At 38.5% G+C, this 15,178-nt stretch overlaps 1 protein-coding gene across 8 annotated transcripts in view; it reads right to left on the minus strand.

The window, feature by feature from the left end:
* The window catches only part of ERAP1 (endoplasmic reticulum aminopeptidase 1), a 120,806-nt gene that overhangs the window by 3,700 nt on the left and 101,928 nt on the right, over positions 1 to 15,178 (minus strand). For all 8 annotated transcript variants that reach the window (XM_082375552.1, XM_082375551.1, XM_082375548.1 and 5 more), the window contains 12 exons: positions 14,874 to 14,987; positions 13,548 to 13,679; positions 10,230 to 10,361; positions 9,635 to 9,706; positions 8,202 to 8,356; positions 6,646 to 6,725; positions 5,897 to 6,080; positions 4,349 to 4,505; positions 3,472 to 3,656; positions 2,610 to 2,771; positions 1,976 to 2,116; positions 1,348 to 1,429 (listed from right to left, as the gene is read on the minus strand). In XM_082375552.1, coding sequence (XP_082231678.1) covers positions 1,348 to 1,429; positions 1,976 to 2,116; positions 2,610 to 2,771; positions 3,472 to 3,656; positions 4,349 to 4,505; positions 5,897 to 6,080; positions 6,646 to 6,725; positions 8,202 to 8,356; positions 9,635 to 9,706; positions 10,230 to 10,361; positions 13,548 to 13,679; positions 14,874 to 14,987 — 1,596 coding nt within the window. The remainder of the gene's footprint in view (positions 1 to 1,347; positions 1,430 to 1,975; positions 2,117 to 2,609; positions 2,772 to 3,471; positions 3,657 to 4,348; positions 4,506 to 5,896; positions 6,081 to 6,645; positions 6,726 to 8,201; positions 8,357 to 9,634; positions 9,707 to 10,229; positions 10,362 to 13,547; positions 13,680 to 14,873; positions 14,988 to 15,178) is intronic.

Genomic DNA, 15,178 nt, shown 5'->3' on the forward strand with positions numbered 1-15,178 from the left:
ACTCTCCTTCCCTTGCCTTATTCATCTTCAGAGCAGGTAACTACCTGACATGAGTTGCTCTGTCTGTAATCGTCTGATTCCCCCAGTAAAATTTAAGCTCTGTGAGGGCAGTGGCTTTGTCTATCCTGTTCATCATTGTAACCCTGGAACCTAAAACCACACCTGCTGTAGAGTAAGAATGTAATATGTCTTGAATGAATTCATGAGAAAATAAATGAATGAACAAGATAATGAATGAACTGTTTTGTTGCTACAGACCTGGTCTATCTGGTCCCAGCCCATGGCTGGCTCTGCTGTCATCACACAGAATATCTCTGCAGTAGACCTCACTAGAATTCAAGCTTGAATTATTATGTGCAAGTTAACTTTACAAGCCTGGGTGAGGCTACTGAAAAATTGGAGAAAAGGGTTGTGACATTTCTTTCCCATTTTCAAAGCACTCTCCATCGAGCTAGATCATGGTGTAACCAGACTACACAATGGAACCACTCCTAAAAAAGTTAATATTAGGCTCTCAGCTTTTATCTAATTGTGCCATTTTTAAAACCATGTAAAATTTGTTCTACAGCTTTACTATAGAGAATATTATTATAGAAAAGCCACCGCAACAAAATGACCCATACATCATACTCCTCAAAAGTTTAAGACTGAGAGAAAAGTCTGCTTTTGTGGAAAACTTGTATGTTCCATGGTTCTCTCTTACCTGACAATAACTCATACTTTTTTCTCATCTTTCTTTGGCTGCTAGGAAGCTATGATAAACTTAGGGTACAACTGCAATAATATTATCCTCAGCGCAAATCCCTCATACAATTTCCTCTTTCTGAACATTATGCAGCTTTTTGTTCTTTATTTTAGCGTTATTTTATATATGGACCTTATAAGTTGCCTAGAATTCTTTCTGAAAGTAGATGGTTCATAAGTAAGTAATAGGAAGCCATGAGCTCGAATAGTGGAGAACCTAGCTTCCAGACCTGCCTCTTTCAAAATAACTAGAGGATCACTTCAGTCACTTAAACCTCCAATAATCACTTTTAACATCCTAAACAGGGATTAAACGTCTAAAGTAATTTTTAAGCCCTAAAATTTTTAATGGCAGAGCTAAGACTTCCAAACATGTTTGGGAAGAGGCACAGTTTTCAATGGTTTATTTATAACTGATTTTTGCTCATGTCAAAAACACCACACTGAACAAAACACACATCCAAAAAGAACGTTTACCAAGTGACAAAATCCATTTCTAACTCATCAGGCCCTTAAAGTACTTTGCCTACCTCATATTTACTAGATAATTTATTAGATAATTGTCACTGAAGTTCAAAAAGAAAGCTTTTTATTTTTTTTTACCTCTTCAAGCCGTGCTCTTGTCGAGAATTGATTTGTTGTTCCCATTACCATGTAGGCTATGGAATTTGAGCCAAGTTCAAACCTAGAAATAGAAATTGTCAAAATGTATTGTGAAGTATTTGTTCATTCGACATGTATTTTTAAGTGCCTCATATATGTGATAGCAATTAACTAAAAAATGGTTAGGCGTGAAAAAGATAAGACGTGATCCTTTGCTCCAATGGGCTAAGATCTAGTTGTAAAAAATCAACACACCAGCCTCTGAATAAAAGATTAAGTACCCAAAAGAAAATGACAGAAGTAGGAGGTGCTACAAGAGTTAGGGCAGATGCAACAAGCGGAAGTACTAAACAGAAGACTTGCCTGAACCGTGCAGGCGGCTTCTGGTAGGTCACGGGGTGCGGGAAGAGATTATTCCAGATGGAATGAAAAACTTGACCATCTAGATCCATTAGTTAGCACTGAATTAGAGTTTCATATTTTCTAAGGATATTTTAAGTACCTCTACTTCCTTTCTTCAGTCAAAAGAATCCCTTTAGATAATCACTGTTATTTTACAAACATAGCTAAAACACAGCCAGATTTAGGAATTTTTGCCAGTCACAACACAATTTTTGGCACTACTTACTTTTGTACAAGTTTATTCCAATTTTCCCTCAGAAACTGCCAGGCCAATGGATATCCCACTGGGTTTCTGCCGATAGCGCTAAGAATATCTGGAAACTCTTGAGTTTTTATTGTATCTCCCTTAAAACTTTGTTCTAGTAGCCTAGAATGATTAAGACAAGAAGTGTTAGCAACAAAGAGGCCCTGAAAAAGTTCCAAACAACTTTAATAAAATAATTTGGGAAAGAAAAAAGCCGATCTGCCAATAATAAAGACACAAAAGATAAGTAGGTTACCAGAGCCCTGAGAAACTCCCTATGGCTACATAATAATAAAAACTAACATTTATATAGTGTTTGCAACACCAATTCTCATATATTCTCTCATTTGCTCACAAAAGTAGCTAAGATAGGTATATCCGGTGTATATTTCTAAATGTGTTATTTTAAAGATACACAAATACATACTCCTTTAAATATTTTTCCTGACACCCGCTGCTCCCTAATTATTTACCGTACACATTAGATGCGTGCCCTCTTGCATAAATGCTCCCAGCAGGAAACGCAGCTCCTGGCCAAGAGGACAAAAACAGATGCCAGAAGGATCTGATCTAATTTAATTCCTCTTGGCTACATGAACATGAATGAATTACTTACCACTGAAGCTTTTCTTTATTGTGGGTAATACAGAGAGCAAATTCAATTTGGTTTTTCTCAGTACTGGACAATGACGATTGATATTTACTATAAAGAAAATCCCATCCTTCTGGGTTCTGGGCCCCTACAGCAAACACTGCCAAGGTCACATCGCTGGGCAGGCTGTGGAAAAGAACACACGGGGGGTGAGGCTGAGATGAAGGCAGTGCGTTTGCATGCACGAGAGAGACAGATTATGAAACGATAAACTGAACCCACAATCAGAGAAGCATGCCTGGAAATATAAACAAAAATAACCTCTTTCCTTCAGTAACACTTTAGGAAAGAAGCAAGAGAAAGTAACTGAAATTAGGTTTTAAGTAGCCTTCTCAAAAATACATTGTGAAATGCCACTTCTATAAATACCTACATTTCTAACATACTTTAAGGATGCTGGGTGACTCAATAGGTGGTCACTTTTCAAGTCAAAAGAAGGAAATTCAAACTAGACTTAAAATGTAGTCCATGAACAAAAGTCAGGAATCCAATAGGACCACCCGTTTGTAAGCACCTCTATAAATAGAAGCACGTATGTTGTTGGCTTAGTATTTCCTGGATAGGATTTAAACCCCAAGTCTAAAAGGACTTAATCCCTGCCGCCCGCCTCCCCGTTAACCAAACCCCCGGCCTCCTGTCAGGAACTTAAAACAGAAAGTTGAGCAATGCATAGATAAGTCTAAAAAAAAAAAAAATTATTTTCCCAAAAAGGACAGCAGGGGAGACTTGTCTATACTTGTTTTTTCTCCCAACATTTAGCAAGGATGGTGGAAAAAATAAAAGATACCCCTTATCTGAACAAACTGGTTGTTCGATAAAAACAGACCTCAAATTCCCATTGGCTTCCTGCCACCGTCTGAAATAGCCTTCTGCCTTCTGCACACAGGGCTGGTACTTGCGCACACAGGCCAGTAGGAGCAGCTGACTCCGCAACATTCGCTCGGAGATGGCGCCCTCATCCGTCCAAGTCTGCTTATCAATGAGGTCCCTCAGCAGCCCGATGAGAAAGGCCTGTGGGAAAGGCACATGTGTCACCAGTCCTGTCCCCAGTCATCTCGTGGTTTATATAATCCAATACACCCTCAGGGGATGGAGATTATTTTTTAAAGCTTAGTCCAATTCATATTTCCAAAACCATGCAGTTGTTTATATTTAATTATAAAAGGAGTCAAAAGCAAGAAATGATGAATGATTTCAGGATTTGTGTAACAATCTTTTATAAATATATCCTTAACTACTTAAAATCAGGATGAACTGCCACTTTCAAAGCAAACTAAAAGAGACAGTTGATATGACTAAATTTTGAGAGCAAATTATACAAGATGTCATCACATTTTGCCAAAAGTAGCAATTTTGTGCCTCTCGCTTAAGTACCTGAGTCCCAGAAAGTCTTAATAGCAACCATCACAATACAGAAGTAAAGTGACATAAACAATTAGCCAAATGAGGGAATGACAAATCTGTGAAACTTAAGAACAGAAGCTAACAGTGCCATGCCTATTTTTAGTGCCAAAATAAAACCAAAGTCTTCATTGGTCAACCTAAATACTGAGGTAATTGTGATTTTCTTTAAAATATATCAAGATATATATAAGATACATATATTATATATATAATATACACCATGATAAGAACTCTTTTCCACACCTACACCAAAGCAAACCAGTTATCTAAAAACTATTCAACTTATTTCAGGCTTTTACCTTGAACTGAGTTTCCACTTCATTCACATCTCTTTTCTCCATTAACTTATACATAGGTATCAGTTCACTCAAACCTTGGAACACTGGCATGATTTCAGTTTCATGTTTCAAGTACAAGCTTAAATCCAAGGCTTTTTCAATGGATAGCTTTCCAATGCTGGTCAAGAGACACCAGGGTTAGCAGTTTAAAAGAAAATCCAGGAAATCAACTATTTGTTTCAAAAGTTACTTGAACAACCTTCCAGCAAAATATTCAATCGGATATAAATGCTCCCTTATAAATAATGACCTTTATACTAACATCTTTCCTGTCACATATATCACAACATGAGGCATGTTTACACTGTGAAGGAACTTTCTCAAATAATAGAGCTAGGGTTAACTAGCTCTATGAGTTGTGGTTAAGATGCAATGGGAACAGGTCAGCATCTGTCCCTCTGTGAAACGTCGGACTGTGCTGAACTTGCAGAGAAAAATGGAAAATCTGATCAAAGATCCTTTAGGAAGCCTCACCTAGACTGCCACTCAGTCACAAGTATGAGTCCCTGGAGTCAACACATCCTCGTCCCCATTGCAAAAAGAAACTGAATATAGATATCAATTCTTCATTATAGAGGGTTGGTGTTAAACATCTTAGTGGTAGGGTGCACGCTCACGTAAATAAACACAAAATCCCCTATGACGTCAGCAGTAATGCGCTATGGAAGGGAATATTTAGGCAGGGCAGAAACGGCTAGATAAGCAACCCCTATCTTTATTCCCCACTGCTTTCTGTCACCTCAAGAGGCCCAGGAAAGGAAGTCCACGACATTTAGAGCAGAGACACACGTGGGGCTGAGAATTACAGTATTCCCTCCCACTTGGGTGATTCCCCTTAGACTTCAGTTCTACCTAAATATTGAAGAAGGTTGAGTTGTAGGCTTGGGGACCATTTCCTGAAAAGCCAATGTTATGGGGCAAAAAAAAAAAAAAAAAAAGAGTGAACACTACCCTCACCCACTCAAAGGTCATCTGGTTGGGCCACATTTTATGAGCCATAAAGATGCTATGCAGTTCAGCTATCCAGTTTGGGTGGGGTGGGAGTGGGGCGTGTGGATCTCTCTCCTTTAGTCTGAGAGATGTAATGCCGACAACTTGGGCCTGGGCCACTTGGTCTTCTACGAAGGCTTCAGGATTGTCAGAGACCCAGCGGGGAGAAACCTGATCTGTTACAGCAGGGCCAGAAAAAGCTGCAGGACTAGGCTTTAGGGACCAGGCAAGGGGCTTCTCCAGGATGTCGGTCTCCTGGTTTTCTACACTTTTGCCTCAGTCTGACCCGAGTCGTTAATGATAAAGATTAAAATACAGATTCCTTACTTTACCTTACTCAGTGGACGCAGATAAGAGGTTAATCCTAAAACTAAAAGCAACCTTGAATTGTTAGAAGAACTTAGGAGAAAACACCTTTCAACTTCTTATTAGCAATCACTTTCATCTTTAGAAATCAAGGATCTGAATGATAACAGCAGCTTGCAGAAACAAACCAAGACTGTGAGGAGCTTGTATTACCTGACAAGCTGAAATGCATTGTTAATGAGACTGGCCCGATCACTACTGCTGATTGCCGTGTGTGTTCCTTTTAAAAGGCCAGTCAAAGAATCCCATCCATCATCCTCATAATGCACGATGTAATAGCCATTCATTCCAACATTAAATTTGATCCATTCCACCTCTTCTGGGAGGATGAGCACATCTAGAGCAAATAAAATAAATCATAGCTGCATTTTCCCTCTTGACTGGAGAAAACTTTTCTGATCAGAGACTGGACAAGGAAATTAAAGGCGAGCTTAATACTGAACAATTTTAATACTGAAATGAGTTTCATATTGAACACATTCCTTTTAGAAACCAGAAAACAGCATCCCAATAGACAAAAGCCAATACTAGTTTTAGACACTCATTTTGTGAGATTTATAGACCTATGAGAAGAATGCCATGTTTCAGGCCATATGTATGATATAATCCAGCAATGTTAAAGTAAGGGGGAATTTTCCCAAGTATCTCTTCTCCTCAGCATTACATAACTCAACTGTTTTAATCCCTATCTGGCAAGATACTGTCCTTCTCCTTTTGCAACCAGACAGTATTTTCAAACCTATATTCTTCACTAGAAATGGAGTCACAGATCTGCTTCAGATAAAGGCAGACCTGATCCTTTTTTTTAACCAAGATAAATAGCAAAGAAACTTATTATCTAAATCCTACACATTTCCACAGTTCCTTCATGAAGAAAGCTAGTTAGTTCCACAACAAATTACCTGTTCTTGTCTTCAGCAAAAATCGCTGGACTGAGTCTGAGTTGCTGGTAATGAATGTCAATGGGACATGCCACAGGTACCTACAAGAAAGGAGGATGGATTTGTTCATTTGCTGATTCACTGCAACAAGCAGTTCTTAAATCACCTACCATGCTCCGGGCACTGGCTCATTTAAAGAAGGATGGTACCCAAAACTGCTACAGTCAAGAGCTCAAAACATCCCCAGCCCATTTTCCACCTTTGTAGGAGTGGCCAGCTTGGGCACTATTCATTCTTCTTGGACTCCTTGAATAGAGCTAGGAATTTAGGCTCAAGTGAGCCCTGACAGCCTTCGCAGTGATTGCCTAAAGGGATCTCAGGGTGCCTAACTTTAAAAATGTGACCACTAGTAATGGCAGAAATTGACAGCATGTGCCTTCTAAATCATATACTCGGAACCACAGCATCAGTTCTGTGGAATTCCTGCCAAGGATGCATAAGCTGAATCTGATCGTGAAGAAACAGCAGAAAACCCAAATTAAAGGACATTCTCTAAAATAGCTAGCCTGTTCTCTTCAAAAATATCAAGGTCAAGAAAGACAGACTGAGGAACTGTTTCAGAAAAAAAGAATTAAAGAGATGTGAACAGTAATACAATGTGATCCTATATAAAATCCTGAACCAGGTTTCTTTCTTTTGCTATAAAGATATTATTAGGACCACTGAGGAAAGTTGAATAAGGTTGATACATTTGATAATAGTATTTATGAAGTTCACTTCATAATTTTGATAAAGGTACTGTGGTTATATAAATGAATTCTCTTGTTTTTTAGGAAATACTACACTGAAGCATGTCAGGGTAAAGAGGAAATCATGTCTCCAACTTACCCTCAAACAGTTAAAAAATATATATATGCCATATATATATAGAAAGAAATAAAGATCATATTTTTTGGAACTGTTTGATATTTTAGGTTATATGGAGAGAGAGAAAACAAATGTGGTAAAGAGTTAACACATATCTGGGCAAAGAATATATGGAATTCTTTGCTCTCTCCTTATATTTTCTCCACAGATCTGAAATTATTTCAAAATAAAAAATTTTTTATATAGTGTCCATCCAGGGTCAGTCAAGTTGCAGTGTCTCATTTCCAGTGATGTCCTCTGTAGTGTTAAGCTGACAAACAGGTTCTGGGATCTAACTCAGACTTGCAAAGAAGAGAATGGAGTCTCTTGTATTTCCCAGAAATCACCTAAATGTTTATGTCCTTAGCTCCAACCCAAATGCCAGGCACTACTGTAATTAAGTGGCAAATGCTTATACTGGAGTTCATTTCAAGCCAGTAACTGGAAATTGCCATCATATCTAACTACAAACCATGAGAATGTTAAAATAATTATATATCAGCTTCATCCTTTTGAATAGACGGTGGTGTATAAGTCAGATTCATAGGATATATAGATTTGATTAAAATATTTTACCAACAAAGATAAGGGCACTATTTCAAAAATAAGGGTTCATCCTACAAGACAGATGTGCCTAGGCAACAAAATGAGTTTCTCTCTGTGAACGTTACCCAGTTTCTGGGGCGTCGTCCGGGCCTTTCACGTAGTGCTCTTGCTTCACGTGTACGTTCCTCCCTCTCACTGTGATGGTTATCAGGGGAAAGCCCTTCTGAAGCGTCCAGGTGTTCATCATGGTTTTCACATCAAGGCCTTCCTGTCGCCAGTGCTGGTGTATAAGAAAAAGGCAGATGCGTGACCCACTTGGACCCAACTCTAGGAAAAGAAAGAACCCAAGCTTGTGCTCATAGGGTTGCAACCAGTGAAGCTCTTCCGCGTCCCTTCCCCTGCTCCCTTCCCCCCGTCTCCAGCCACTGCATGCCCATTAAAGCACTAACTGTTTACTTTTCATTCTCTTCCTGTACACATAGATGTCTTGAGAACAGGTACCACGCCTGGTTCTCCTGGGCAGACCTTAGGCTTGGCACCAGGCACAAAGCAGGAGTGTGAATGAATGCAGGGGGAGAAGGGACAGAAAGTGGCCACGTGTTCAACACCTACATAACGATGCTGGCTCTCAGACAAGCAAGGTGGGGAAAACATGTTCCATCAAGAGCCTGTACTTCCCAAGCGATAACACCGACATGACTCACACTTAACAGATAGCCGTGAACTCAAACAAGGATCTATTCTTTGATGCTAAAAGTTTTCAAAAAATATTAAAGAGCTAATAAAAGGATAAAATGTACTACAGGACACATCTAGTAACTACTGAATAAAGCTGTTTCTAAAAGCAAAAAAGCCAAGAAAATAAAAATCTGGTGGATAAAATCCTGTTGAGTCTCCAGACTCACCCTCAGCTACCTGTGAAAATACTCCACAAGGCCAGATAGACAGAGACTCAGACTGTTTTGTGATTCAGGTGTTATGAATTCTTTATAGTTTAGCAGTTAAAGACATGAGTTAGATCTAAATTCAAATCCCCACTCCACAATTTACTAATCATATGCCTTTGGATTTCATATTCCCATCTGTAAAAATAGGGATAACAGTACTCGCTCATAGGCTTATTGTGCAGAGTAAAGCAGACAATACACATAAGTGCTTCAAACGTGCCTGACACATAGTAAGTGCTCAAGAATGCTCACTGCCATCATATGTTTTTTCACAAATGAAGAGCTATGGAAACGATCGACATGGCCTGACGGATACAGTCCTGATCTACCACAGAAACATGTCATAAATCCACTGCTTTACAGAGAGTGAAGCTGAAGAAATTAGTATCAGTGAGATGCGTTACCAAAGAAGGCTGGACAACTCCCTTGCATAGATAGATTTAAGAAAAATTGTGGAAGGCTGTCAGTCTGGTATAGTTTAAACGCAGCCTTATCTCTAGAGAGACTGATATAGTCAAGGACCTCGGAAAGTTCAGCAAAGAGCTATCCTTCAAAGAAAACGGAGTAAAAGAATGTGCTTCGGGGGAACACGTACAGATGTAAAAACTTACCGAAGATGAAGATGAATGTTCACCTCTAGAACAAAATCCATCCATTCGTTGTGTGCCACCTGTAGGGCAAATCTAAAAAAAAAAAATAAACACATCACTCAGTTCTGTAAAAAACACTCATGATTCTTCTCAGAGGGGTTAATGTGGTGCAGAACAGAAACAAAACAAGATAACAGGTCTGGGCTTCCCTGGTGGCGCAGTGGTTAAGAATCCGCCTGCCAATGCAGGGAACACGGGTTCGAGCCCTGGTCCGGGAGGATCCCACATGCCGCGGAGCAACTAAGCCCGCGAGCCACAACTGCTGAGCCTGCGCTCTAGAGCCCTTGAGCCACAACTACTGGGCCCATGTGCCACAACTACTGAAGCCCGTGTGCCCTACAGCCCGTGCTCCGCAACAAGAGAAGCCACAGCAGTGAGAAGCCCGCTCACCGCAACGAACAGTGGCCCCTGCTCGCCGCAACTGGAGAAGGCCCGTGTGCAGCAACGAAGACCCAAAGCAGCCAAAAATAAATAAATAAAGAAATAAATTAAAAAAAAAAAAAAAAGATAATAAGCCTGTCAATCCCAAACACAGAGATACACAAAACATACTCACACTTGCCATACTATTCCAAAGGTCCTCGTTTTTTGTGTTTTTATAGCTATACTTCTGCAGATACTTTACAATACCACTTTTAAATGCATCGGCACCAAGATAATCCCTTAGCATATTCAGAATACAGGCTCCCTGAAAAGACAACGTAAATAACTGTTAGCTGTAGTTTGCCTCCATCTAATATACCTTCACACTATTTTGGAGTCACTCTTTAAAATGCAGATACAGTAATCTTTTTAGTGTCTAGCAATTCCTGGAACAATTAGAGAACGTGGGTTAAACCTGGACCTGTCGAGGCAGGGGATCAACATGACTGTTCATGCTTTTAGTCCCCTGGAACCGTTTTCTATCACTAACCAAGCCTCCCCATCATCTGCGAGCTTCCATTATTCACAGGTGAGTGGACAACATACAGACTAAAACTAGACTTGAACCACCACGTGTCTCTCCTACTGCCGCTCTGGGGCAGGAGTGGGGAGGGGTAGAAGCAAAGGTGAGTAACAGGTGAGGAATCTTGGAGCCCAGGCAGGCTTGAGCAAAGACAACTGGCAGGTCAAGAGTAACAATGAGAAAGGGAGCAAGAGAATTCCTAAATACTCTGCATTCCTGTGATAAGAGCTCTTCTCCCCTCCACTCCCATTCTTGTAGATCATGGGTCACAAACTCAAATGCCTCCGTGGTCAGACAGGTGACAAATGAGGGAAGTAGTTCAAGGATAAGAAAAATGTTCTTTTACGTTCTTTGTTTCCCCCTGAACTTTGCATACGACTAACCACCAAGGACTCTTCCTTCCTTCCTCCTTCCCTCTCTCTCAACACACCACCCTCTTTCAAGTCTTCTTTTCCTAAGAAATCATGATTCCCTCTTCCGAGAAAGCCCTTTCTATGTCCTTTACTTCCTGAAAAGCCCCAATTCATCTTTTTTTTTTTTAATTAATTTTTATTGGGGTATGGTTGCTTTACAATGTTGTGTTAGCCTCCACTGCACAGCCCAATTCATCTTTAAGACATGACTCAAAATCTTCTTTTCCGGGAAAATTTCTTAGGTCCTCCCTAGGCAGAGGTAGTCTCTCTCTGGTTCTAGGGGATCATGGAGTCACTAGATAGGCAAAGCCCAGGTCCCTGAATGTCTACATGGTGTGCATATTCCTGCCAACAGGACTGGTGTTTTTTTTGAGGTATAATTGACATATAACATTAGTTTCAGGTGTACAACATGAATCAATACTTGTATATATTGCAAAATGATCACCACAATACACCTTGTTAACATCCATCATTACACAGTCACAAATTTTTTTCTTGTGACGAGGACTTTTAAGATCTACTTTTAGCAACTTCTGAATACGCAATACAATGTTATTAACTATAGTCACCATGCTGTACCTTATATCCCTATGATGTATTTTATAACCTGGAAGTTTGTACCTTTTGACCTCCTTCACCCATTTCACCTACCGCCACCCCTCACCCCTGGCAACCACCAATCTATGAGCTCATTTTTTGTGTGTTTGTTTTTACATTTAACATATAAGTGAGATCATACAGAATTTGTCTTTGTGACTTATTTCACTTAGCATAATGCCCTCAAGATCCATCCATGTTGTCCCAAGTGCCAAGATTTCCTTTTTTATGGCTGAATATTGCACTGTGGAATGGTCACTTATGGAAACAATTATCTTGGCTATTGTAAATAACGCTGCCTGGAACGTGGGAGTGCACATAACTCTTTAAGCTAGTGTTTTTTGTTTTCTTTGAATAAATACCGAAAAGTAGAATTGCTGGACATGATAGCTTTATTTTTTAATATCTTGTTTTCCATAATGTTCTCCACAGTGGCTGGACCAATTTACATTCCCACCACAGTGCACGAAGGTTCCCTTTTCTCCACATCCTTGCCAACACTTGCTATTTGTCTTTATGAGATGAGCCATTCTGACCAGCGTGAGGTGATGTCTCGTTGTGTTTTGATTTGCATTTCCCCAATGATTAGTGATGTTGAGCACCTTATCATGTACCTATTGGCCATCTGTTTGTCTTTGGAAAAGTTTCTATTCAGTTCTTCTGCTCCTTTTAAAATCAGATTGTTTTCTCTAGTCATTGAGTTGTATGAGTTCTTTATATATTTTGGATATTACCCCTTGTCAGACATATGGTTTGCAAGTACTTTCTCCCATTCAGTAGGTTGCCTTTTCATTTTGTTGTTTTTTTGTGCAGACAGCTTTTAATTTGATGTAGTCCCACTTGGTTTTTGCTTTCTTTGCTTATGCTCTCATACTTTTGGTGTCATATACCAAAAAAATCACTGCTAAGACCCATGTCAAGAAGCTTTTTCTCTCAGTTTTTATGAGTATTATGGTTTCCAGTCTTAACATTTAAGTCTTTAATTCATTTCAAGTTAGTTTTCATGAGTGGTGTAAGACAATGGTACGGTTTCATTCTTTTGCATGTGGTGTTGGGAGAACTAAATGACCATTTTTTTAAGAGACTCTCCATTCCCCATTGTATATTCTCAGGTCCTTTGTCATAAATTAACCATATATGCATGGGTTGATTTCTGGGCTCTATTCTGTTCCATTGATCTGTGTGTGTGTTTATAGGTCTGTTTTATGTCTGCTTTTATCTCCTCTGCACTATTGATGGAAACATGCAAACAAGAAATACTTTTCCATTTGCTACACATAAAACAGCCAAGCATAATGATAAATGACACATTCTCTGCCTTGGTGAGGGTAACAGAAACTGTTGGGAATGGAAGGGAAAGTGGAAAAGCAGAACTCTGATCTCATAAAGGAGCCATGACTTAGCTCCAGTCTATGTTGCTAAGGGAAATACAGGCCTGGTACGACCAGAATCCTTTTTCCCTCCAATAGAAGCCAGAAATCTGGATTTTTATATAAAATCTCCCAATTATTATATGTTGGCAACAATTTCCAATTCTTTTATTAAACACATGGTACAGGACAACTGTTTCTGAAGGCACCAAAAGCTATACAAGGGCAGGGGCTTTTGCCTGGTACAAAGTTGATGCTCGATCAAGACCTATTTATTGAAGGATAAATAAAAAGCTTCTGTAGGCCATGAATATTCAACTTAAGACAGTAAACGAACTGACCACAATATAATCTTTAGGATTTCAAGCCAAACTTCAAGTTAGGCCTAAAAGAGTTAATTCTGGGCAGTGTGGGTGAGAAGAGAAGGAATTCAGTCTGGGCTAGTCCTTATGAAGGGAAAGTCACCCCCAAACCCTGTCTATAACCTCTCCACCCCACATTTGTAAATGTAGGGTCCAAACTGTACCCTTATAATATATTTTTACCTTTTCATAAGAAACTTCATCAAATATCTCCCGAATCTGAGCAGGATTCTCCACAGGTGTGGACACAGGGTGTGAGGAGTTTAACGCATCTACCTCCATAGCACTAAAACACTTACCAAAGAAATAATCTTCCTATTGAGACAGAAAAAAGACAACATCACCAATGATTTACATTTACTTGAAAAAAATACGAAATGAGGATGGTCTGACCTGGGATAATAGGTTTACACTCTAAATTTCTAATCTAACCTATTCCATATTTATAGAATTTACAAAATTAAATAGAATCACTATCTTCTAAAGAACAGCCAAGAAACAGTGATCTTAGATCAACACTGAAATTTTTGTTTAAATACTTATCACCTTAGCATAAAGAAAATTTCCTATTAAAAAGAAAAACATTATGCCTACAGTCCAACAGTGCCAAAATGAGAAACTAAAATGTATAGTGATTTAAGTATCTCCAATCATCATCCATACTATTTTAAAGCAAAGAAATTTAGCTTTAAAACCATGTAGTGAAAGAAAAAGAAATGAAAAACAAATCCCAACTATAACCTGATTAGGGCATATTACCCAAAAGAATAATATCCATACGTAATCATTTTTATTATTAAAGGCTATGTGGAAACAGGAAAATATTTATGATCCACTGTAGTGTAATAATTATATGTACATTATAATTATAACTACATATAAGTTATGTGTATTGGAAGATGAAAATGGGATATGAATATGTACAAATGAAAATTATAATATGATAAAGGATTGTTTTTACATAAAGTTTCTTTTTAATTTTACTGCATTTGATTTTCACAAGTTAAACACATGATTTTTAAAATCAACACATAGAGGTTCCAAAGCATTAAGTTTGTGACCCATGAGTCTAGGTTCTTATACAATCAAATGTACAATTACCTTAAACATAACTTATTTCATTTGGCAAGTAGGACCCTATTGAAATAGCAGCAATCTGTACCTAATACTTCTTCAGTGAGCAACCTGACGGCTGGGGAAGTGATATGGAACAGACAGGTTGTCATTATTTCTATTTCTTTGATATTAAGGGAGGACAAAATTTAATACTAACTTCATAACAATCATAGATTTAGAAATAAGCAATTGAGTTTGGAAATAAATCTTTGCAATATATCTTTAAAGTTCACTAGCATTTTGGAAACCTGATTCATATTTAAACTCCCAGGGAAGATATCAATCTTTCTATGAATTCCATAATCCAACATCAGTAAGTATTTTCCAGCAACATTAAACAACACAACAGATTGATCTAAAATGTAAAAAAAGAAGTAAGTAAATACAACTTACAACTTTCAGTTCTGGATGAGTCACACTGACAGACACGAACTCCATAAACTTGGCAAATCCCTCATTTAGCCAAAGATCATTCCACCATTCCATAGTGACGAGGTTCCCAAACCACTGAAAGGAAAACATTACTCAGGTTATTCACAGATTTCTATGGAAGCTAGATTATCTACATGGCCATAAACGTCAGACATTCAGAAGGAAATATATTTTATATGTGTAAGGTCAGTATATGAATGTTAACATATTTATATAGCTAATATTTCTTTCAAAGTAAAAAGAAAAACTTTGCAATGTGTATTATA

Source organism: Balaenoptera borealis, assembly GCF_965194805.1.
Source record: "Balaenoptera borealis genome assembly, chromosome: 2".
Classification (NCBI taxonomy): domain Eukaryota; kingdom Metazoa; phylum Chordata; class Mammalia; order Artiodactyla; family Balaenopteridae; genus Balaenoptera; species Balaenoptera borealis.